The 26,703-nt window shown below is 34.2% G+C and overlaps 2 protein-coding genes across 4 annotated transcripts; both read left to right on the top strand.

Annotated features, from left to right (window-relative positions):
• Positions 1-688: 688 nt before the first annotated feature.
• On the top strand, positions 689-1,225 carry LOC114383918 (merozoite surface protein CMZ-8-like). The gene has a single exon (XM_028343620.1). It carries the CDS (start codon positions 689-691, stop codon positions 1,223-1,225), a length of 537 nt encoding a protein of 178 aa, XP_028199421.1.
• A 19,364-nt stretch (positions 1,226-20,589) lies between these two features.
• LOC114384464 (NAC domain-containing protein 59-like) lies at positions 20,590-24,468 on the top strand. Of its 3 annotated transcripts, XM_028344133.1 has the most exons (4): positions 20,590-20,782; positions 21,005-21,218; positions 21,811-22,085; positions 23,576-24,468. In XM_028344133.1, exons 1-4 carry the CDS (start codon positions 20,777-20,779, stop codon positions 24,200-24,202), a joined length of 1,122 nt encoding a protein of 373 aa, XP_028199934.1. In that variant the 5' UTR covers positions 20,590-20,776; the 3' UTR covers positions 24,203-24,468. The 3 variants fall into 3 exon arrangements, with proteins under 3 accessions (XP_028199934.1, XP_028199935.1, XP_028199933.1); XM_028344134.1 differs by lacking the exon at positions 20,590-20,782 and having other exon boundaries at positions 20,918-21,218; positions 23,579-24,468; XM_028344132.1 differs by lacking the exon at positions 20,590-20,782 and having other exon boundaries at positions 20,919-21,218.
• The last annotated feature ends 2,235 nt before the right edge of the window (positions 24,469-26,703 follow it).

The following is a 26,703-nucleotide window of genomic DNA, read 5'->3' as shown; positions in this document are numbered from 1 at the left end:
TCAATCATACACTATCCAAGTAGGTTCCTAGATTCGTTTTCTCTTTTTCATGTCTTAACTCTAGGGTAGAAGACTTTAACTATAGCTTTAGATTTTTAGGGTTTTTATGTTTTGTTAGAATTAGTTTAAGATTAGGGTTATGTAAGCTTGTATACTGAATTGAGTATTGTGCACACATTGCATGTCTGATATGCCTTTTAGAGGCTTGAAAAGTGCGAGAAAACAAGCTATGTTTTCTGCATTTTTTGGAAAACGCGATGAACTCGCTAAGCGAGCATGCTGCACTAAGCGAGTTCATCAATACTCATTGTATATAAGTTTTATCTGAAGAACTCGCTAAGCACACTTACTGTGCTAAGCGAGTTCATCTTTTTGAGGATGAACACTCATCCTCTTGCTGAACTACCTGTGGCTAAGCGAGGCTGAATCGCTAAGCCCGGGTAACTTAACCAAATTTCATGTTGTAAGCCTTGCACTAAGCCGAGTTTATTGGAGCTAAGCGCATTTCATCACGACAACCTTTAGGCTACGTGAGCTTAGCTTCAACTAAGCCGACATGTTATGTTGCTCAGGACGTGCTGAGCGAGCTATATCCCGCTAAGCGCCTATTGTTAATTTTAGCCTTTATTGTTGTTGTTTAACTTGAACGATTTTGGTCTTAGGAATTTTGAGTTCTTTTTAGTTACAGATGGAATCAAGAAAAAGAGCTAGAACAGAAGATATCCCTTCGTCATCCACTCCAGCTCCTCCGTCAGTAACTGTAGGACAGGATGTGCAAAGCTCACTAACTTTAGTTCCTATGCTACAAAGCTTATTCCGAGGACAGTTTATTCTCATGCACAGCCTACAAGAGTTGGCTCACAATAGGCCAATGATATTTATGGAACATTTTCTTGAGCAAGTAGCCTGTCCTGAAGCTCAACTTCCATTGGTGAGACCCAACGAGGCTGTTCCGCCTGAGCCCACACATGTACAGGTCAATTCAGAGCCAGCTAACCCACAATCTCCAGTGGTGAATCCACCTTCTTCGCCTGAGCTTGAAACAGTTCCCCCATCTCCTCCTCTGATTGTCATTTCTGACGCATCATCAGATGAAGCAGCTGCTCCTCTTGATTCACCAGCTGCAAAAACAGTTGACCCCCCTGTTTCCCCAATTGGAGGAATTTCTGATCTTTCTGATTCATCATCTGGAAAAGTTGTTGCTCTCACTGATTCCCCAGTTTAAAAACTTTCTAACATTGTTAATTCTAGATGTCACTTTTTGCTTTTTGGGTTATTATTATAATTAAGGTTTTCGTACAATATTTCCTTTATATTTATATACACTATTAGTTTTATCAATGAATAGTTAGTATGCTTATCCTAAAGCATTTTGAACAGTTTAACTTGGTTTTTGATGACATGGCAGTGAAACACTTTTATCTTTTTGTGAAAATAATTGTATGCTTTCATTTTGAACTAAATGCATCATTTTGATGGAATTTGTGTTTCCTTTCATGAGTTTGAGCAAGTGCATATGTTAGACAAAGAAAGAACAAGAGTGTGAACTTATAATAGAATGGTTAGTCACTAGACAGACTGATTGTGAAAGAAAAGCTTGAACCAAAAACCGGTGAGAGTGTGACCTTACTCTGTGAGTGAACAACTAACTGTGAATAATGATCGTTGCATAAATCTCTGATTTCTAGAATGATTTGTATAACTCAGAACATGATGAAGGCCATGAATTATACATACACAAGCTCTTTTGACGACTTAGCTTACCTTGAATGATACTTGTATCTTTTGTTCCCTTGTATAAAGCTTATTGATTTGTCATTAACTGAACCATGAACTTTAAATGATTATCTCCTAATACCTTGTTTAGATTCTAGGAGAGCATATGGTTCAAGACAAATTTACTCTAAATTTGGGGGAGAAAAGTTGAAAAGAATGAAAAGAAAAAGGTTAAGCATCAGCACACACAACAAATAAGTTGTATGTTAAAAAAAAAAGAATAAATTGAGTTGTTACAATAAGGTCAAAAGCAACTTGAAAGGAAAAGATAGTGAGCAAGCTACTGGTATAATACAAGACCATTGGGATAAGTCAAGGATTTGTGCTCTCTTAGAACCTAAACCTTTTAATCCTAGAAAAACCAATGAATTTTTGTAGCCAAACCTCACTACAAGCTTGAAAAAGTCCTTCTGATTCTGTTTATACATTTCTGACTTGATTGCATGAGATGAAATGCAAAGATTGGACCTCCTGTTAGTTGTTATCAATTAATAGCTTAAACACTTGTGCTTGAGTGAAACAATAGTCGTGAGACTGTGGTTTGAGCTACTTTCCTTGATATTTGTCTTATGATTAACTTCATCTAATTGTATTGTTCACATTTTGTTCTCCTATTTGTCTAGCCGCATATTCTGTGAAAACAAGTGATAGGTACACATTGCTTCATCTTTCTCATCATGCAATCAATAAATTTTTATGCATACACCTTTGTACATAAACACTGCATGTTTTACCACTTGAGGACAAGTGAGTTGTTCTCTTTTGCTTGAGGACAAGCAAAACTGTAAATTTGGGGGAGTTGTTAGTCGATGAAAATGACTAACTTTTGTGTATAAAACCTGTGTATATTGGATCAAACTTTCCCAATTTATGGTTGTTTTGTAATATTGTAAGTACTTTTTGTTAAATATAGGTAATAGACAATTTATACTTTTGTTTTGTGCTTTTAATAATCAATTTCTCTCAATTTCAGGTTAAATAGGCAACTTTGGCAAAGGGCTATTTTTCACTCTTTGGCTAAGCCAAGCTGCTGGCTTAGCGAGAATTCGCTAAGTGCAACCTTCAATGGCTAAGCGCGAGGAAGAATCCAGAAGAAGATGAGTTGTCAAGTTCGCTAAGCGCACTGCTCCAGGTCATCAAGCGCACCGCTTCAGCTCATCCGCTAAGCGAAACAAGCGCGCTAAGCCAAAAATCACTAACGTGCGCTAAGCGGTCCATACGTGCGCTAAGCGCACGAGCACGAACAAGGCCACCTATTTAAGCCTGAAATCAGATTTTGTGAAGGGATTTTGGCATTTTTCTTGAAGAAGTGTGGCGTCCCTAAATAATGACTGGTTTAATAGTAATAAATCAAATAGCAGAAACCATGGGAAATTTTTTTTTTCTTTTCCTCTCTCTTCTTTTTTTTCGCACTGTTATTCATTTCACGGTAATTAAATTCAGAAGGAAAATTATCACTATAAAGTCCTGAATGGCCAGTTCACAACTCAATTCAGATTCATTTTTTTCTGATCACTCATAACCTTCAAACTAATTTTCTCTTTCAAAATATACCAGCCATCATTTTAGGTCGTCACGTGAAAAATAATAAGATGCGGTCGGTAAACTTTTTTCAAATAAAGTTTATTAACATTTCCTTTCAAATAACAAGATCAAACATAATTACATTTATCATCTAAAACTGTCCAAAATATGGGAGTTTGCCAAAATAACATGGTGACATCCAGAGCAAAGGTAACAACTGTGGTGACTTCAGCCACAATATATACAACCATCAAAATTTCTATACAATAGGTCTACCCACCCAAAATCAAAAGAGTGAACCTAGCAGTCTGAACTAGATACACCCACCCACAAAAAGTATGTACGCCTAGTCTAAGGAGCCGTCTGCTACGATCAAGAGTCATCACTATTCGCTGTCCCCCCAGGGCCGCTCTCCTCTGTAGAGTCTGCCTCAAATGCTTATATAACATCCTCTGGAGAATCAACATTAGGGAGTGGGTCCTCATCATCCTCTGGGAAGTCAAGGGCATCCACAACAGGTTCAGGAGGTAACTCCTCTGGGTCCTCTTCAAGATCCTCTTCAGAGGATGACACCTCTATCACTTGAACCGGCTCAACTAGTCAATATAGAGTAGGTGTAGGTAGTATCCACTCCATAGGCTACTGAAGTGTGCGTGCGGGTTCCTCCGGATGTACTAATGAAGTAGCAGTGAGTCGAATTGTGCCACGGAATCGGAACCTCTTATTTGACCTTTTGGATGCTGAAATTCTGCCTCAGTTTGCATGCCACTTCTCTGGTTCCAATTCCTCGCGTTTCTCTGCACCCGTCGGGGCCTGTTTTCGAAAGTAGGCAATATATACATCAAAACGCTCAGAATGAGACCCTGAGCGTGGTTCAGAGGTTGGTTTTGTTAAATTTTAAGTTGCACGCAAAACGATAATTTTAGACTAATTAATTGCTAATTAATCTATAACTGTCCAATTATGGATTACTCTTTGTTAACTAGTCTAACCCGCGTATCTTTCCCCCCATGTACATACTTCTACCAAGAATATATATACACTGAATAATATATATATATATATATATATATATATATATATATATATATATATATATATATATACATATATAATTATTTAAATGTAACACTTACAAAATTCCGGGTAGAAATTCTAGGATGTCACAATACTCCCACCCTTTAAGGAATTTCGTCCCCGAAATTTACTACTCTAGAAACAAACTTGGGTACAATTCTCTCACCCTATCCTCTAACTCCCAGGTTGAATCACCCTCGTCGGGTCCCCACTGCACTTTCACCAACTCGATCTATTTTCCTCTTAGCGACTTCATTCTTCGATCAGTAATCGGGGTACAAGAACTTAGTTGTGTATGTGTGTCTTAATGTGGTCTTGGTTGAGTTTAGTCTTACAAGAGGGATCTGCAGATGAGACTTGATCAGGACTAGGCTAGGCTATCATGAGGAATCGGGATCTAGTAGTCCAGGAGACAACATAGGAACGCATAAGCATTGTTAAATAGAGAACATCCTTTTTAGCATCAGGAACCTACGAGGAAGACCAACGCTTTCTCTACTTGTTTTTACATAGTATTTCTCTTACGTGATTTTCTTTCTTTTTGCCTAGATAGTTTAAATACCTGTTCATAACCACAGTTATATTTCCATACCAGACGCCTATTTATCGAAATAGCTTGCCAGATAACACAAGTTCCCCGAGAGTTCGATACTCGGTTCTTACCGTTTTATACTACTTGTGGTGGAAGCTTGCTTGTGGGGATTCTATGGAGGCTGGATCTTTGAGCTTCAATGAGGTCCTTTAATGTTTATTTTCCACCATGGAGATGCAGCAGAAGACAAAGGAGAAGAGGTGAGAGGAGGCGTCATCCACTAGGAAATAAGCCATGGAAGAAGGAGCTTCACCACCAAGATGAGCCTTGGATAAGAAGCTTGGAGAGGATGCTTCAATGGAGGAAAAGAAAGAGGGAGAGAAAGAGAGAGGGGGGAGCACAAAATTAAAGGAAGAAAAAGGGAGAGAAGTTGAACTTTGAGTTGTGTCTCACAAGACTCTCATTCATCAAAGTTACAATAAGTGTTACACATGCTTCTATTTATAGACTAGGTAGCTTCCTTGAGAAGCTTTCTTAAGAAAACTTCCTTGAGAAGATTCTTTGAGAAAACTTCCTTGAGAAGCTAGAGCTTAGCTACACATACCCATCTAAAAACTAAGCTCACCTCTTTGAGAAGCTTCCTTGAGAAGCTAGAGCTTAGCTACACACACCCATCTAAAAACTAAGCTCACCTCCTTGACAAAATACATGAAAATACAAAAAAAAGTCCCTACTACAAAGACTACTCAAAATGCCCTGAAATACAAGGCTAAAATCCTATACTACTAGAATGGCCAAAATACAAGGCCCAAAAGTAGGAAAAACCTATTCTAATATTTACAAAAAAGAGTGGATCCAACCTTGACCCATGGGCTCAAAAATCTACCCTAAGGTTCATGAGAACCCTAGGGCATTCTTTAGTAGCTCTAGCCCAATCCTCTTGTAGTCTTCTATCCAATACCCTTGGGGGGTAGGATTGCATCAACTTGTGTGATCCGGTGCCCTTGCCGGCCACGAACAGTAATCGATTACCAGTGATTGGTTTCGAAAAAAAAATTACCAAAAGTCACAATTCTTAAAGTGACTTGTTTCTGAAGAATTTTTCAAAAGTCACAACCTTTAAGTGACTAGTTTTCAAAAGAGTCACAATCTTTTAAAATGATTAGTTTTAAAGAAATTTCCAAGAGTTACAAACTTTAACTTGAGTAATCAAATGACTATAAATATGTGACCATGGCATGAATTTTAAAAAATAACAAGTTTTTACAGAAATTTTTGATTCATTTTCTCAACTTCTTTCTAAGAGTTTTTGTTCAATACTTTCTTTTCCAAGAAAAGTTCATTGTTCAAAAACTTGTGTTATTCTTCTTCTTCATTCACTTCTCCCTTTACCAAAAGAATAGAAGGACTAACTGTCTGAATTCTTTTGTGTCTCCCTTCTCTCTTTCCAAGAGAACTCAAAGGACTAACCGCCTGAGAATTCTTTTGATTCTTCTCTTCCCCTTAAACAAAAGATTTCAAAGGACTAACCGCCTGAGATATCTTTTGTTTCCCCTTACAAAGATTCAAAGAACTAACTACCTGAGAATTCTTTGTCTTAACACATTGGAGGGTACATCCTTTGTGGCACAAGTAGAGGGTACATCTACTTGGATTGTTTTACTGAGAACAAGAGAGGGTACATCTCTTGTGAATCAGTTTAAGTGGAGGGTACATCCACTTGGTTGTTCAAAGAGAACAAAGGAGGGTACATCCCTTATGGATCTTTGGCTTGTAAAGGATTTTACAAGGTTGAAAGAAATCTTAAAAATTGTTGGTTGTTTGGGGAATGGATGTAGGCACGGGTTGTTGCCGAACCAGTATAAATCTTGTGTTTGTCTTCTTCTTCCCTACGCTCTTTAATTTTTGTTGTGTACTTTTAATTACCGCTTTTACTTTTGATTAAGTTATTGTTTTTGTTCTTTACTTTCTTAACTTTGTAGTAAAAGTCTATTTGATTCTAGTAATATTAAGAAGGATAATTTTTTAATTAGTCAAGACACGTTCATAATTAATTCAACCCCTCCCCCCCCCCCTCTTCTTAATTATTCCGAGGCCACTTTATCCGACATTATGTACAAAGGAAGGGTTATCCCAAAATAATTGAGATTTTTTCATCCTCCTCCATGTCCAGAATCACAAAATCAGCTAGAAAAATAAAATTTTCTACTTTAACCAGCAAATTTTCCATTATTCCTTGCCAATAAGTAAGGGTCCTGTTTGCTAGCAAAAGAGAAATGTTAGTGGGTTGAGGTTCTTGTAACCCCAACTTCTTATATAGAAAATAAGGCTTTAGATTAATTTGTAAGTTGATAATAGTACAGGGGACTGAAAAAATCTTTGGATCATTAAGCTTAGGGGGAAACTTCCTTAAAACTATAGAAGAGCATTCTTTGTTGAGACCAATTGTATCAATGTCCAGAAAATTTCCTTTATTTGAAAGAATTTCTTTTAAATACTTGATGTACTTTGGAATTTGAGCAATTGCCTTAGCAAAAGGGATATTAATATGCTCCATTTCAAGGGAACACTTACCTGAGGAGGTGTCAATACCTTTGAGGGAAGGGAACACTTACCTGAGGAGGTGTTAATACTTTCTTTTCATCCTCTTTGCTTGCCACTGGATTCCTATCCATAGGAACCTCAACTTTCCTAGTTGCTTGCTCCTTCTCAATAAGGACATTATCTGTAGCTTTAGGGAAAGAACCTTCCTTCTTCTCGGAGTCCTCTTGAATCCTCTTGCTTCTAGTCCTCATAGCGTTAACATCCTCCCTTTTAGGATTTGGTTCAGGTTGTGAAGGGAGGTTGCTTGACTATCTTCATGACAAGAGGAATTGTATATTGGTGAGTTGAGACTCCCCTAACTTCATTCTCTAGTCATTCTGGGTCATATATTGAAGCATGGTCTCTTCAAGAGTAGGTTGTCTCTCCTCTTGTCTAAGCCTTTGATTTTTCATGGTTTTAGGTCTATACATCCCTTGACTTTGCCTGAAGTCTTATCCTTGATTGAAATTGTTGGGGTATTGATTATAAGAATTTTTTTCTCCCCCAACAAAGTTGATGTTATCCATGGCTCCAACTAGCTTGACATCAATAGTGTATTCTCCTAGCCCGTGCATAATCCTACATCTTTCACATGTTAGGGATGAAGTGTAGTGATGAGGAATTAGGCTTGACCTCTCATGAGTGTCTCAATCTTCAGTGTCAAAGCTTGCATATGTTTTCCATCCTTCTCCACATAGTTGATGCATTTCTTCATAATCCTTTTATCCCCTAAGTTGTTGTAAGAGTTGGAGCACATATCTTCATAATCCCCACAAGTAGCATTCAAACTTTTCCTATTGTGTGAGGACACTCCACCATAGAAAGTGTGAACTAGCCTCTGTGGGGAGAAGCTATAATATGGACAGCTTTTGATCATTTTTTGCAACCTTTCCAAAGCTTTAGGTAAATTCTCCTGTTCCCTCTGCACAAAGTTTCCAATGTCCCTAATGTATTGATCTATCTTCTTGGGAGAGAAATACCTCCTTAAGAAGACACTTGTGCACTGGTTCCATGTAGTGATACTATTCTCAAGTATTGATCACAACAAGTGTCATGCCTTCCCATTAAGAGAGAAAGGGAAGGCATCAAGTATGATATACTTTGCTAGTACACAGTCCTATCTCACCGTGTTGGTCAATGAACTTCCTTAGGCGCTGCATAGGATTTTCATGCGCAGCACCATTGAATAGGTTGTTCTCCAACATTTGTAGGAACCCATGCTTGAAGTCAAAAGTGAGTCCTTCAGTAGCTCAGATAGTAATATAGGATTGGTGTCCCCCAAGATAAGGGTGAGGTAATCCATAAGGATCTAAGCCTGATTAGTTGTCATTGCTCTTTCTCTTTCTTCATGGACTTCTACATGAAGTTTCAGAATTTGCTTGTCGATATTAGGTTCATATTGCAACGGTGGATTTTGGGACCTGGTTTGCATGCACTACAAAACAGAGGAGAAGATCAAGTGCAACAAGAAATAAAAGATCAAAATAAAAATAGAAATAACAGAAAATTCAATCAATAATAAAAGAATTTCTATAAACAAAATTGTTTGGTTTAACAAAATTAAACTAGTTGGGAATTTCGCAATTGGTCCCCGGCAACGACACCAAAAACTTGATGCATAAAATATGTTAGACTCACACAAGGACAAGTGTACCTTACAAAATAGTAATAGTGGACTCAAAAGTCCGAATATCGAACTCAAAGGACCAGGAACTAACAATATAAATTATTAAAAAGAGGATTTAAATATTTTTTGTGGTTTTGGTTTTTATAAGAAAGCAATTAAATGAATATAAAAAGAGGTTTTGAGTTATGATAGGAGTGATCAGAGGTTATAACTCACTAGTACCAATTTTCCCCCAATCCTAGTCTTAATGAAATTTCTTCCCAAATTACCGATCCCCAAAATCAACCAAAGCCTATGATCAAGGTTAGAAGATGCTCTTTGCCTTAAATAAATACCCCAATGATCATGGATCTATCAATTTAAGTCAAAGGATGAGATCAATTCTAGGGATAATTAATCAAAGATTAACTAATCTATCAAAGATTACCTAAGCAGTTTGATCATGCAATTTGGTGCAAAACATTCTCTACCTAGATCTACCAATTTCATACAAATGATCACTACTATGCAATCGATTGAGTATTAGAATATCCAGTTACAAATAAACATTAAAGTAAGGAACAAAATTAATTAACATAAAAAAATGAAAAATCCCATTAAGAACAAGGAGATGATTACATATGGGCAGTTACATCATAAACTCCAGACTAGGGGACTAGTCACTCATGATTAGAGCAAAACTAGCAATCCATGCTCTGTCCTAGAGTTGTTATCCATGCTCTTCAACTATCAAAATCCCTCAAATTTCTCTCAAATTCGTTAAATATAAGAATTAAACCGAATAATCTTTTTTACTAAGTCTAGAGACCTATATATAGTTTCTTAAAGATTTCTACATGAAAAGGGCACACTTCGCCCATGGTGAATCCACCATGATTGTGGTCAGAAGTGATGCTAAAGCCTTGGAGCTTTATGGATTGACCATGGCCCTCTTGGTTGACCACAACCCTTATGAGTTGGTTATCTCTATTTGATGCAATCCTACCCCCCCAAGGGCATTGGATAGAAGACTCCAAGAAGATTGGGCATGAGAAAGAAGAGAAGGCCCTGGGGTTCTCATGAGCCTTAGGGTAGATTTTGGGCCCATGGGCTAAGTATGAGCCCACTTATCTTTGTAGATATTAGATTAGGATTTCATTATTTTTGGGCCTTGTATTTAGGGCTCCATAATGTAGGTAGGGTACTCTAGAAATATAGGATTTTTCAGCCCTCGTATTTTAAGGCACCTAGACTAGTTTTTGTATTAGGGGTAGTTTTGTAGTTTCACATGCATTAAGTTAATATTTGATGTGTGTGTTGGAAAATAAATTTAATTGAATTGGGAGAAGCCCAATCCAATTAAATTTTAGAGGGGTAGGTGAGAATTTGCTTACTACACCTCATTGTCACATCATATAATCACTCTTTGTGCATGTCCTTCATGCTTTACATGTCTCATGACACCTAAGCATACTTAGTGGAAAATCTTTGACTTGATCTTGGATTAGTGGGCTGAACCATATCTAAAATTCACTAATCATAATTAGTGAAAATTTGGCTCCACAAATTCAATTTCAAATTCAAGTGAAATTTGAATAGAAATTCAAATTTCCCTCCAATTTTGTGTGACACTTAGGCTATAAATACAGGTCATGTGTGTGCATTTTTCAACTTTGATCATTTGAGAATTACACTTCAAAGTTCATATCTCATTTGAGGCACAAAATTTCGTGCTCCTTCTCTCCCTCTCCCTCCACTCATCTTCTCCTACCTTCAAGTTCTTATCCATGGCTTCCTATGGTGGCGAGCTTCTTCTTGACTTATCTTCTCCTTAAAGTGGCGTCTCCAATCATCTTCCTTCTCCATTTGGCTGTCATTCATCTTCAAGAAGCAAAGGACTCCATTGATGAAAAAGATCCAAGGCCTACAAGCTCTGATACCACATGATGTAGCTCCATGTGGAAGCCATGGATAAGAGCTTGAAGGTAGCACTACTAGAAATACGTCTTTTTAAGTCGGTTAAGTAGTGCTTTTAACGACGGTTTTTAACCGTCATAACAGCCGTCGTCGTAAAAGGTTGAAATATTTTAAAGATGGTTCTACTAATCGTCATTGTAAATTCAACTTTTTACAACGGTTTTTGATGAACCGTCGTTGTATGTTTATGCTTTTTACGACGGTTGTTGATGAACCGTCGTTATATATCTGTAATTTTTACGACGATTGTTAAATAACCGTCTTCGTATGTGACATGCAAAAATGGCTTTTTACGTCGGTTATTTTATAACCAGCTTAGTAAGTACAATATACTAAGACGATTGTATTATAACCGTCGTAATATTACCAATTTTTTTTAACCTTTTTACGCCGGTTGTGAAGTAACCGGCGTAGTAAGTGCAATATACTAAGACGGTTATAGAATAACTGTTGTAGTATTGTTTTTTTTTTAGTTTTTTTAATTTTTTTTGGTATATTTCCTTTTTTTTGTTTTTTTTTTAATTTGATGGGAACCAAAACTATCAAATGAAAATGATGCAATAAATTAATAAGTCTGTCAAAGCAAATTTATACTAGATTTTCATTCTAGAAGAAATGATCATATTAAATATTTTTAAAAATAAATTAAATTAAACATTTTATTTGTAATTTAGTCAAATAATAATAGTAATAATAATAGTAATAACAATAAATGGGGATGATCTATTTAACAGAAATCCTGTTATGGATGAATTTCTGCAGTCCACAAAAAGTTAAAAAAACGTTCATATCAACGACACTAATAATATGCTACATCTTCATATCAATAGAACCAACATTCCAATCATGCGTGCTAGAATCATATCACAACTGCATTATTTGAAAATTAAATAGCACCTGCAGAAGACATAAGAATTCAGCATGAATAAATATCAAAAAATTCTTTGAAATTATGTTTATTCCTCAATTATATTAGCTTACCAAAACGAAAACCTGATTAAACTATATGAAAATAAATAAATTCCATGCTCATGTTAAAGCCATAGAAAAATATATTTCATGAATATCATAAAAAAGGCAAATTAGAACATACTTCACCAGAGCATAACTCTGCCAAGATACAGCCGAGAGACCATATATCAATCTTTTCATCATATTGAAGGCCTAACATCACTTCAGGAGCAATTTTGATATCAAAGTCAAACAATCATTAGGAGCTGCGATTGATCACGAGCTTCCATGAGAGATGGTTAATGATGCACCAAAAAGTCAAGCAGCATATGTCGACAAGATATTTTTCTTTAGAGTTAACTCGTCGACCTTCGCAGGACTAATGGACTGCATCAATCAATCAATCAACATAGGCAAGTGAGTAGCACGATTATGCATTCAATTCTTAATCTCACTTTGCAACCAAATAATTGAAATTTACCACAAAAAAAGAATATTCATAATTATTTCACGAGTGAGTAAAACTTTCAAGGTTTGCTTCGACTGAAAGAGAATATTACCTTGTCAAGTATGCGCTGTAGGCGATGGATTTCGTTATTAGCATAATCAGAACCTTTTTCCAAGTAATTCTTGGTAGCTTTCAAGTAAATCTTCCCGTGCCTAATGATAAAAAAAAAGGATTAGTAGATTACCGCATCTAGTTTCTTATTTTGGGCAAAGATTGCAGAACATATGCAACACAACAATGCAAATTAAACTATTCTCAAGTGACATAACTAAAAGAAAATGTTCTAGAAGGATGATGCTTATTTAAGTTACCTTGAGGCAGAACCCTTCAGCTTCTCAACTTCCTCTTCCATTCGGGTAAGACTTTACAAGAAATCCTCAAAGATATACTTACAGGAGCAAGACTTTTGCAATGTCCACACCTAGCAGAATCACAAAATTTATTAGATCTAGCAGTATGAGTGTTTTCACAATATTCAGTGTGTAATGTAAAACTAAGTTTTACCAAATTTTAGTCCAAACCACAACATGAATTGAAGACAAAAATAGAAACAATACGAAAATTATTAGTCAGTACCAGGGTGCATAAAACTCAACCAAGACATCTTTGGTTTCATCTAAGACAACCTCATTAAAATTTTCAGATGTAAGCACCACTACATTGGAAGGAGCTGTAGCAATCTTCACATTTGTTCCTGCGAGCAAATCTCATAGTCAGGAAATCCCATTAAAATTGCAAGCCAAAAGCACATAATAGAAGACAAAGGGAAAACCAAATTATATTGATGCCTATCCTCAACATCACCATAACTAAAAAATATAGGGAAACTCGGAAAGTGTGTAGACAGTGATGTTCATGTAAGATATGAATGAAACCAAAAAGTTTAGTGGCTTGGTAACATTTTTCCTACATAAAATATTTTTCCTTTTTTTCAAAAGCTGGTGCAAGATGGCTAATTTCTGATATGTCCAATTCAAGATAATACATTCCCTCAGAAGTTACACAAACATGTTAATATCACAATGCCTTCGCCTTCATAGAAATTAAAGCACAAGGTTTCAAAAGCTCAAGCAGTACTTCCTTCCATATTTACAAACTCAGCAAGTGAATCAGCAGTGCGTGGCCCTTTATACCTATGGGAATTTTCCAAAATCAAGTATTGAATGCAAAAGGAATGATAAATGTGAAATGACAGGTAAATAACTATGAATTAAGATATAAAATTGTGTTAATGTTATATTCCAATAGACAAAAATCTCCTCACTTTTTGGGTTCAAGAGATCCTTTTGGAAACCACTGAATTGTTGGGTACCCAGAGACTCCATATTTGCTGCACAAACTCTTGTGCTCATCACAGTCAACCTACATTACATTAAAAAATGAAATTTGTTTTATTTTTTAAACTAATGATAAATATAGTAATTGCCACTGTTCATAAATAAAAGCCGCTAAAATATGAAATCAAATTAAACCTTTTAATATAATTTGAAGAGCAAATTGATAACTAAGAAACAAAAAGCTTATTATTGGACTTTTGAATGAAATTAATTTTGTCAAAATTTTGTTAAAGAGAGCTACCAGTTAAATTAGGAAAAAAAATTTAATATATTAATTTTTTGTAAAATTAGCCATGAGAGTTCAAAGATCTAAATGACAACTTTAAATATCCATCTTTATGAGTGAAATTTCTTCAAATCTTGAATAAATGAACAAAAGAAGAGAGAAGGAATTGAAGGGATTGATGTGTGTATTGTAGCTGGAAATCTGTACAATCCAATGGAAGAGAGAAGAACATTGGAGGAATCTCACAAATGGTTGTGGAAAGAGGAAAAGAAAAGAAGGTTGAATGTTGACAGAGAAAGAGAGAGAGGGAGAGAAGGTCTATGTATGTGACCTCTTGTATTGTATAAGAAGTAAATGTTTCAGCTTTTTTTTCTCTTTTTTATTTTTCTCTTCTGTTGATGTTATTTGAAAATTGAAAGGTTTCAATTTTGCTTTTTGTTAAATTAAAATTTAAAAACTATGAGCTCATCTTATATTATAAAGGAAACAGAGGGTAGGGGAATATTATTGCATATATCCTATTGATTATGGACTTTTCTTCCTTACTGATAATAAATTTTCAAGTCCTCGACAAATAATAATAATAAAATCTAAAAGTATTCCCATCTTCTCCATCCATTTTTTTAAAGAGTTGTGATTTTATAATAACTGGTTATAATTTGAAGGGAAAGAAAAAAAATAAAAAGGAAACCCACTAAAAAAAGGAGAAAGGAACAAGGAGATGTTTTTGGCCTTTGCTTTTATGTTTGCTTGATACATGACAGTGAGATTGACAAGTTTGGTAGAGGGAGATAATTTGATTCCTTTTATTTTTCAATTTAAGTTGCAGTTTGCATGTGAATTGTATATGTGAGAAAAATGGATTATAAAAGGTTGGCCTATCAAACTCAACCTAACAAAAGTGAATTGAAATTTGATTCGATTAGTTTAAAATTTAATAATAATTTTTTGGATCATAATAATATTAAATTTATGAAAAGTTTGATTACATTAATATTAAGTTGAACTCAAAGCTTGTTGTTTTGGGTAACAAAAGCCTGCTGTTTTGGGTAACAAAAGCATGCAGCAAGCTTCATGTGCTTAGGATAGAGTACAACATGAAAGTTTGTATTAGAGTCAAGCTGTGAACTCAACTCATTTCTAGACATGTTTTTTTTTTTCTGATTTCTCATTTAGTGTCAACTATCCCTACTCTAATTTTATTTATTATGTTTTAATATTTAATCTTCTATACTTTTGTAGATTTAATTTATTGTTTTAAATATACTATAGGGAGATTGGAGAAAAAAGTGGGAAACATGAGATCAAAATTAGGGAGAAGGGAACTGAATTTTTTTTAACTAAACTGAATTTAGGTTGACAAAAAGGGACTTTTAATATCATGGCTGCTATTAGAACTATAGTCATGGCCACACCAAACTATCTCAATCTGGTTATTTACCAGATGTCACCTAGGCTAATGGTTCTTACTTCCTTGTTCCTACACACAATCACAGGAGATTGACACAATCACAGGTTATTTGTGTAGCAAGCTTGGTGCATATGATTTATATGCTCTCACTTAAGGGGGGCTTGTTATAAACTTGAATTGCAACTCTGTCAAAAGATTAAGTTGTTAGGCTGTTAGGTGAAGACACACATGGTTTTATGTTATATATCTAACAATAGTAATCTATTAATATAGCTTACAGGTTCATTATGCATACAATTTTAGGTCCAAGTCATCGCATATATTTTTATGAACGAAATCAGGACCTGCATATTCATTATTAGATTCATATATAAATTTTTGTCCATACTTCCATAGTGTCCATTGACACATTTTCAACATATGATTCTCTTTTCTATCTGTTTCTCCACAACAATGAGCCCAAGGAGCAGAGTTTTCTTATGGGTATCAATCAAGAAAGTACAATTATTTATATTACATGATAGACAAACTAAATTTAGTTTATTAATATTGAACATTTTTTTGGATAATAGAAATATTTTTAATACTTTAACTAGGTCATTTTTATTTGTCTTAGAGTAGGCATTATGTGCACTTTCTTCGTCTCTCCTTGCAGTGGAAAAACTATCAGACATATCTCTATCATTTTTTGTTGGTGTCTTACAAGTGAGACTCTAGATATGTTATTTCTCTTTAAATCTTGAATAAATGAACAAAAGAAGTAGCCAATATAATTAGCTATAAAGAAAGGAACAAACCTCTATTCTTGGAATTGGATGACCGTGAGTTGTGATTTGTCTTTACTTGTCACTATTCCAAATCGTAAGCAATAAACTGAATGTGAGAAAAAAAGAGCAGATTTAGGAAGAAAGCTGAAATATGTTGGCAAGCTAAACATGAGTGCATCTTTATTCAATCAAACCATGATTGATGAACAACCATTGATTAATGATATGTTTAGAGGATAAAGTGTAAAGTTATACTTACAGCCATTGAAGGAAATCTAAGTAGAGGTCCACAAAAAGAGTTTCAACACTTATTCCTACTTAGAAACAACAAAAATACAATTCTAGTGGAAAAACAAAATGATTTTATGTTTGCCAGACTTGTGAGTTTTCTTTCAATTACTACATGAGATGGTAAATTTATAATTAATCATCAGAATGTTTGCCATTTTAAAAAAGACCAGTGCCACAACAAAATGATGTTATGACAAGCCTCAGTGCCACAACAAAACCTACAGAAGTTCAATGACCATCAGTTACAAAGGCTGTTCTGCCTACAGGAATAACAGTTTTGGTCAAGAAGATTGAGTGGGAAGAGAGGAGCAGCAAGGTTGCGTCAGAATTTATAATAAGACTGGGAAATGCAAGGGACAAGAATTTAGTCAGATTGTTGGGGTTTTGCCACAACCCGCATCTAGTCTATCTTTTGTATGATTACTTGCCTAATGGGAACTTGGCTGAGAAAATGGAAATGAAATGGGATTGGGCTGCAAAATTCAGAACAGTAGTTGGAATTGCTAGAGGACTTTGCTTCCTTCACCATGAATGTTACCCAGCTATACCTCATGGTGACTTGAAGGCCAGCAACATTGTATTTGATGAAAATATGGAACCCCATTTGGCAGAATTTGGGTTCAAGCAAGTATTGAGGTGGAGCAAAGGCTCATCACCCACCACAAATAAATAGGAAACAGGTATGACAAACAAGTGTGTGCAATATATATGCATCAATTGATACATCATTCAATTATTGAATTTAATTAGAATGTACTATGTATTAGTATATTTGGTAAGACTATTGCTTTTTATAAAGTTAGAATAATTTCTAATTATGTTGACAGTATACAACTTTAAGCTATAAATCAGGTTTCCTTCCTTGTAATATAAACAAAACGAATTTGTATCACACATCACACATAATATACAAAGTGATTCATTTGTCTTCATTTAACACTTTAATCTTTTGGAATATATTTGGTTACATTATATCCAAGTCATCTATAGTAGCCAGAGCACATACATTTTGTTACTCTTAGAGAACTTTATATATTTCGCACATACCTTTTGTCCCTCATCTGAATGCATTAATGATCAAGCATCTCAATTATTAGTTTAATGGGTTAATTACTACAGTATTACTACTAATTAGGAACACTCTGACTGACTTCATCGGTACTTAATCGCAGGCTAGAGTTGACTCCAAAACAGCATTCCTTTGTCTTAACTTCAAAAAATAGTATAGAAGTTCAGAGAACTTTCAATGCTTCACATATGTATATGGAATATAAGAGGCGACTAATCACTCTTTAACATATTTTTTTATTATTAGTTAGTATTTATTAAATAAAAAGGAAGCTTTACAAAAAAAAACTAAAGATTATGTCTAAATGATTTGTAATAAGGGACAAAGAACTCAAAAGCATTTGCATTGAACAATAATACTCAATTAGTAAACGACTTAACAGAGAAAGGAGAATTTGAGTGCCCCAATTAGTGAGAAATCAAATTAGCTAACTATTTGTCTAGTTCAACATGTGCACAAATTCATGTAGAATCAATAAAATGCTTCTTAATTACAAGAGAGAAAAGTGGTAAAAGATAACGTCAAACAAGTTGAGGAAGCTAAGCCCAAAAATTGAGCATCATTGAACTAGAGACATAAACAGAAGCAATCACATGACTTCTCAAGTCAAGCAACAAACCAAAACCAAAACCAATGGAGCACAGAAGATGTGCCCTAAGCAAACGTTACGATGAATATGGGGACTTACCGGTACGATGACCTAAAGCGCACAGTAGATACACTTCCTCGAGGTCACGACAGGCGCGAGCTCCACTGCACGACAGGCGCGAGCTCCATTGCACGGAATGGATGTTGGCGAGGGACCGCGAGGTTTGAGGGAGAGAGGGGTTTGAGGGAGAGTGAGCTTTGAGGGAGAGAGGGGTTTGAGGGAGAGAGGGGTTTGAGGCAACAAAGGTTGAGGGAGAGAGGGGTTAGACCTTGGCAGAACAATGGTGGAGGCAACAAAGGTTGAGGGAGAGAGGGTTTACGAGTTTAATTCAAAAAGTCAAGTACGGGCCAAGTGAGGAACAACGACGGGCTTACTGTATGACCGTCGTTGTCTTGCAATAACAACTCATTCTAAGTCGGTTATTCGTAACCGCCTTAGAACGTGCGACTTAAAAAATAAAACTTCTCCCCTTAATTACAAAATTGCCACCGTGCCTTATATTAAGGCGATTTTGCACAACCTTCGTAGGTCTCGTGACTTAAATAATTGCTTTTGTAGTAGTGTAGGAGAAGATGGGTGGAGGGAGAGGGAGAAAAGGAGCACGAAATTTTTTGCCTCAAATGAGATCTGAACTTTGAAGTGTAATTCTCATATGATCAAAGTTGAAAAATGCACACACATGACATGTATTTATAGCCTATGTGTCACACAAAATTAGAGGAAAATTTGAATTTCTATTCAAATTTCACTTGAATTTGAAATTGAATTTGTGGAGCCAAAATTTCACTAATTATGATTAGTGAATTTTAGCTATGGTTTAGCCCACTAATCCAAGATCAAGTCCAAAATTCTCCACTAAGTGTGCTTAGGTGTCATGAGACATGTAAAGCATGAAGGACATGCACAAAGTGTGACTATATGATATGGCAATGAGGTGTAGCAAGCAAATTCTCACCTCCCCCTCTAAAATTTAATTGGATTGGGCTTCTCCCAATTCAATTAAATTTATTTTCCAACACACACATCAAATATTCACTTAATGCATGTGAAATTACATAACTACCCCTAATACAAAAACTAGTTTAGGTGCCTTAAAATACGAGGGCTGAAAAATCCTACATTTCTAGGGTACCCTACCTACATTATGGAGCCCTAAATACATGACCCAGAAATAATGAAATCATAATCTAATATCTACAAAGATAAGTGGGCTCATACTTAGCCCATGGGCTTAAAATCTACCCTAAGGCTCATGAGAATCACAGGGCCTTCTCTTGCCTCTCTGGCCCAATCTTCTTGGAGTCTTCTATCCAATACCCTTGGGGGGTAGGATTGCATCACTATTCATCCAACAATTGTGTTAAATGTATTATAGTTGCGATCAAGTGTATAGTCTTTAAATTGTGCAATCTCCTACTCTTTCACTCAATTGAGTGGTTGTGCTTCTACTATACTAAATTAGTGTCCAAACATGAGTTTTGCTAAGAAAATACATGCCAAATGACACAAAAACTCATACAAAATACCACTCAAAAATTGATTTATCACTTAGCCAACCATTAGTGTTACTTTGGGCCTTATTAAGTCTTGACCAATCATAATGTTACATGTTCGCTTATTCGGCCTTAGTCAATCATTAGTATTATAATAAGACCTAATTGAATCTTGTTCAATCATTAATATCACACTTGAACCTTATTTGACCTTAATTATCATAGTTACATTTTGACCTATTTAGGCCTACTTCAATTATCATAGTTACACTTTGACCTATTTAAGCCTACTTCAATCATAATAAAACTCATACCAATAATAATTTTTAATTACTAGCAGTGTAGGAACCTACACATTTTTTAACAAAGAAGCCTACACTTAGTGCATACTTATTAACGTCTTATTTTATTAGCATATTTGCAATTGATTAACGTATTAATGACACACATGCATATGATCTAGGAATGTTTGTCATATATCTTAATTTTCATATATTTTGGATGTTTTCTTTTTTAAGTTTATGGTATTGTATACTTCTATAATTAGTATGTTATATAACTTAATACACGTGACATGAAGAAAATTGATAATTCAAGAAATATATTCAGTTGTTGGACTTCGAAACTTTCAACATTTTCCGATTGCATAGAATAGTTCATTGAAACACAACATACGACAACAAGGTCAAGATTGTCATTTTACTTCAAGTCTAGGTATCTTTCTCGGAATTCACAGCTGTTCAATGCAACAAGAAGGTTAAAAGACCCACGTTTGGTTAAAGCTTCACAAACACACTTGTCTGTATTCTTCAATGACTTTGTACTTAAATTCTTTAACTTCTCATGCATGGTGGTGATTACTAATTAGAAAGCTCCATCCCCCTGAATCTCCTTTACACTAGGAAATCAATTGTAGTAACCCTCAAGTCAGTGTTTCTTGTGAATAACCTTGCTCATATAAAGCATCAAACCCTGAATTGAAGAAAAGTTTTTCTCTCCATGCAAGTAAGCAGCAAGTCATTATTCAAACAGATCCTATAATTGATTTTACAATTATTGCTTTCTTTGTTTTTGAATAAGGGATTTATATATAAAATCAGAGCGCTTTCTAGCTATGTAGTTTAATTTTCTTTAACCATTTATACATCTGGCTTTTAATTTTCAAAATTTGAAGCTCTTATAGCAATTTGTACATCAATACATGATGTTATTTTTTTTATGTTACAGAAAGACAAGGAAGTTATTACCAAAGAGGGTAAGGATATTGAAATGGAAGGGAATCATGAGAAGGAGGAAACCCTCCCACCAGGATTTCGGTTTCATCCGACCGATGAAGAACTCATCTCTTACTATCTTACAAACAAGATTTCAGATTCTAATTTTACAGGCAAAGCAATAGCTGATGTAGATCTCAACAAATGTGAGCCATGGGAGCTTCCGGGTAGTTTATCTTACATAAAACCTTGTTTTTCGTTTAATTAGAAATTCATATGTAGATTCATGCGTATGCTATAAATAGTTGCAAAAATTCATTGGATTTTGCACTTTTCATTATCCTTTGCATATTTATTTATCAAGAAATTACAGATCCATCAATATACTGTATATATTTGCTAAATTTGTTCATCAATTTTAGTACTTACATATTTCTCCTGGTCTAATTTCCATACATGCTGTTCTGAAAATAGTCAACGCCATGCATCTAGGGTTTCTATATGATATACAAGATATCACACCCTTTTCACAAGCAAGTTATTGATGCACGTATTCCAATTTCATCATATATATATATAATTTTAAGGTGTATAAGTTTGTCTTGTGATTTGGTTGAAGATTTACGTACTATATATACTTAATTTGATAGCATCCTCCATTATCTAAAGCAAATTATTTTCCACATTAAACATTAAAATCTTTTTCTTTAGTAAGCAAAATGAAATTATTAAACATTCCTATCTAATTTATTCTGACTAATTAGCATCAGTTAATTTCCTCTATTAATATATTTTTATTAAATTGTTTCTGTGAAATAGAGAAGGCGAAAATGGGACAAAAAGAATGGTACTTCTTCAGTCTAAGAGATCGTAAGTACCCAACGGGTGTTAGAACCAACCGAGCCACGAACACAGGGTACTGGAAAACCACAGGAAAAGACAAAGAGATCCTCAACAGTGCTACATCGGAGTTGGTTGGTATGAAGAAGACTTTGGTTTTCTACAAAGGCAGGGCTCCCAGAGGAGAGAAAAGCAACTGGGTCATGCATGAATACCGCATTCATTCAAAATCCAGCAGCTTCAGAACCAACAAGGTATAAATTAATAGACAAGCAAGCATAGAATAATATCCTCCAATTATGTAGGGATGATGATTTTTTTCACTCACTATTTTATATTTCATCCTTCTCATTTCTTTTTATGTTTAGGGTTATCATACTGGAATTAAGAAATATTTAATGAAACTAAAAAAATATTATATATAAACTAAAATTTTCTTATTTAATACCTTTATTTATGATGTCTACATTACTAGTTGTGAGTATTATAAATAAAGATATATTTATAAAAAAAATATTAATTAGACTCTGAATTTTTTAAATAGTAATTATTTTGAGGAAAAAATAAAAAACTGAAACATCAAAATTAAAGAAATGAAAAGAAAAAAATATTATATATTTCTCTTTATTTTTTTCTCTCCTTTCAATTACTTGTATAGTCATAACATTACATTTAAACTCATTTACCTGTGCAAATTTTCAAATCTCAATTGCGATTAGCATTTTAAAACCCTGTGGGTGGGTAGAAATGAGGCGTAACCCAAAGAGTGTGAAATAGTCGTTTCTTTTTATGTAAACCAAATAAAACTGCTTATACATTTGGATGAAGTTGTATTTACGCTACAAGAGTAGACGCAATTATTGTCGACTTAAACTCTTTACTTGCTAACATGTATATTCTTTCTTTACAAGCTAAATAAATTTATTAGAAAATATATACCTTTATATAATAATCCGAATAAAATCAATTAAATGACCTTAAAAATCCTAAACATGACTTAATTTGTATCGAATTACAAAATAAATTTATAATATTACTTATTAATAACTATAATCATATTAACTGTCCACGTATCTCTACCTATTTAATCATGAACAATATTTGAAAGCTATCCAAAAAATACCCAAATCATTACTCAACAGAAGGAGAATAACGATAGATAATAAATTGAAACATAAATTTTTTTCAGATATTTAATTGAAAAAATGAATGATAGATAATAATATAAAAATGAATTATTTTTCATGTATAAAAAACTTAATTAAGGCTATAAAAAATAAAAACGATATAAGAAAAAAAATATAATGAGAAGAGAATGTGATTGATTATTTATGTAACTTTACATTATTTTTACAACTCTTTTACTTCCTACCACCTTATTTCCCATTGGAAAATACCTTTTGACATCTAAATACTAAAAGACACCTAGTGAGAGAAAGAGAATAAAAAAAATGTATAATAGATTATATAATGTGATAAAAAGAAAAGAATATAAAAAATTAAAAAATTATCGGTGGGGTGTTTGAAATATTCATGGGGTTTCAAAATATCGCCACTCTCTCCTTTCTACTCTCCTTTCTATTTTGTCTCTTCTTTTCTCATTACGACATCCCTCAGGTTTGTTATTACCTACTTTCTATTACTCCTTATCTCTCACTTCTTCTAAGGATATGTAAACACATTTTTAGGGTGTCAAAGCATCATTTTCCAACATTAACACTCACGTACACTCTCATATACACAGCAGGATGAATGGGTGGTTTGCAGGGTATTCCGCAAGAGTGCTGGTGCAAAAAAGTTCCCCTCTTCCAGCCACATCAGAGCATTGAATCTGAATCCTTTTAGTCTGGAAGTTGGCCCTAGCATTATGCCACCACCACCAATGATGCACCTTGCAGACCCTGCTGCTGCTGCTCATTTCCTTTATGGAAGAAACTACATGATGAACCCTTCAGAGGTAGCTGAAGTGACTAGGGTTTTGAGAGGTGGTGGACCCACAAATGTGAATGTGATGAACATGAACTTACCAATGCAATACTCTCATTTGAACAACCCAGTAGCAGGAGGAGGAGGAGAAGGGTTTACTATTTCTGGCCTTAATTTGAATCTGGGAGGAACAGTTGCTACTACCACCGCACAAGCACAACAATCCCTTTTGAGGCCAATGATGCCACCACCACAGCCATCTCCTGCTCACACAATTGCCCAAGTGCATCATGACTTCAGTTCCAACATGGTGACACCCAATATTGCTCTTGCTGCTGACAATGTAGGGTATGGTGGAGAAGTGGCCAGTGCAAATTCTCATGGCAATAGGTACATGGGCATGGACCATTGCATGGATCTTGACAATTACTGGCCTTCCTACTAAATTGGGAGGCCATTATTAATTAGATATAATATATAGTACTTAAATAACCGATTGTGTGATATGATTGAGTGATAACATTACTCAAGTATGTAGTCAACAGTTCAAACTTATCCGTGCCTATTAAAACTCTTAGTATTTGGAAGGATTAATATAATATTTGGTTTCTGCCCGAGAGATACATGTGTTCACTGAAAGGAAATATTTAGTACGTAAACTATAGTTGGATCAGCTACCATTAATATTTATGCCTTTTCAAGTGTTTTTAAGTCTCATTCAGGTAAAAATACTTTGTGCAACACAAGACTTGTGCCAAGAAACTTTTTCTTTTCCATGTTCTTAATGTTTATCAATTGCTCTCTCTTAGTTGATAACCTCTATATATACAGACATCATGATTGTGTTTTTAGCTTCTCATCCCATGTTTGAGACTTGTTGCATTTTCAGTGTTACCATGGACGTATCCACTTTGGAGGCTTGGGGGGCAGCTGGGCCACAAGAATTTTAATTTTTTCAATATAATGTATTTTTATGGATATAAATTGCCTCCATAATTTAAAATATAGCTAAAAAAATTTATAACATGAATATTGCCTCGGCTAATTTGTATATAAGTATTGTTCTAAACTAATAATTTTTAGATTCGTACTGAGTGTTACGATCGGTTATTATGATGAAGGGATCTTGATCTTTGCACATTTTTTTTTCTTAATGGAGATTGGTTGAATTCCTCTGCAGAATAAATCATCATACATGGCGTGGGATCATTGTAAGAGGTTTTTTTTTTTTACGTTAATGTATATCCTTCTTTTAAGTTGTCAGCCAATCATATTCTTTTGTAATATTAGTACAAAAAAGAAATATGTACTAAACAGCATTTTTCTTAAACTATTTAGCTATAAGACATTTATGGAAAAGTTACCCAGATCAAATGTGCAATTTAAAAAAGTTTTTTTATTAAAAAATGTAACTTTTCTTTAATGAAAAAAATTAAAACTGTTACAAAAGTTAATTGGAGAAACTCTCTTTTCAAAGAGAAAAAGAAAATTAAAACAAAAACAGAAAGAAGTCAAACACTGCATTAATTTATCTAGGAATCTCAATATATTTTTTTAAATATTTAACTCATTTACGAATTTGTATAATTCCAAAAGAGTTTGAAACAATAGTTATCAAAATGTTATTCTTCACGCATTTTACGCAAATATATTTAGAGATATGGAGTTTATTAGCCAACCTATTATATTGTTGGTTCAAGTAGAATTATATTGAATTCCATCCTTTTAAATAAAGTTGAGTTAAAGTGTTATAGATAAAAAAAAATGTGATTAATAAAGGAATCTTATTATAGAATGATCAAACAAATTTTTTAATAAAAATTAGTTATGAACAAAGAAAATATTTGATATCAATGATGATAAAAAAACTTACATGAAATTTAATATATATATATATATATATATATATATATATATATATATATATATATATATATATATATATATATATATATATATATATATATCCCAAGTGACACGTTAGCTCATAAGCGAATTGAACTAACAATTTCCTCTTATGACTCTTGTCCTTATATATTGACAACGAGTTTTTAATATCTATTGTGAAAATTGAGACTTCAGAAAGTGAAATAAAAATTCTGAATTATGTTTTTAAGACAATAGCTAATAATTAACAGAATTTTTAAAATTAATTATTGATGATTTTAATGATTAGAAGTTAAGAGAAAAAAAATACTCATAAGAAATTTGTTTATAGTTATCCACCACCTTTAACATACTAGCAGTATACATTTCAAACATTAACATACTAGCAGTATACATTTCAAACAGTGAAATATTTTGTTTTTATTAATAATGATTATTAATAATGATTTTGTGGGCCTCAAATTTCTCTAGGGAGAGGACTCAGGAAGGGGGACTCATTGTCCTCTTGTTCATCTTATGCAAAGAGGAAATTTCTTCACTTCTAAAATATCATGAGAATAAGAAAGATATCCATAAGTGAAGGTGTGTACAGGAGCCTCCATCACTTCACACCTATTATTTGTTGATGACTTTTTTTGTTTTGCAAGATAGAAGAAAAGGAAACAAATGTTCTAAAAGGAGATTCTAAACACTTATGGCATACTTCTGGTCAACTCATTAGCTTCTAGAAGTCAGAATTTTTTTCAACAATGACTCACCTTCAGATACAAGAAGCAGAATTTCATCGTCTCTTGGGGTCTCACAAAGTGTAGGAGAGGGTAAATATTTGAGCCTCCCATCTATCATTGGCGGGTAAACAAAGCATCTCTCCAAAGACAGATTACGGAACCACATAAATCACTAGTCAACAAAGCATCTCTCCAAAGCGGGTAAAGAAATTCTTATCAAATCTATAGCTCAATTTATTCCCACCTACTGCATGAGTGTTTTTCTACTCCCTTCCACCTTACAAGATGAGCTTGAAAAAATGATGAATTCCTTTTGGTGGGGTTCTAACAA

Source organism: Glycine soja, chromosome 14, assembly GCF_004193775.1.
Source record: "Glycine soja cultivar W05 chromosome 14, ASM419377v2, whole genome shotgun sequence".
NCBI lineage: Eukaryota > Viridiplantae > Streptophyta > Magnoliopsida > Fabales > Fabaceae > Glycine > Glycine soja.
This window is presented reverse-complemented; position numbering and strand designations above follow the sequence as displayed.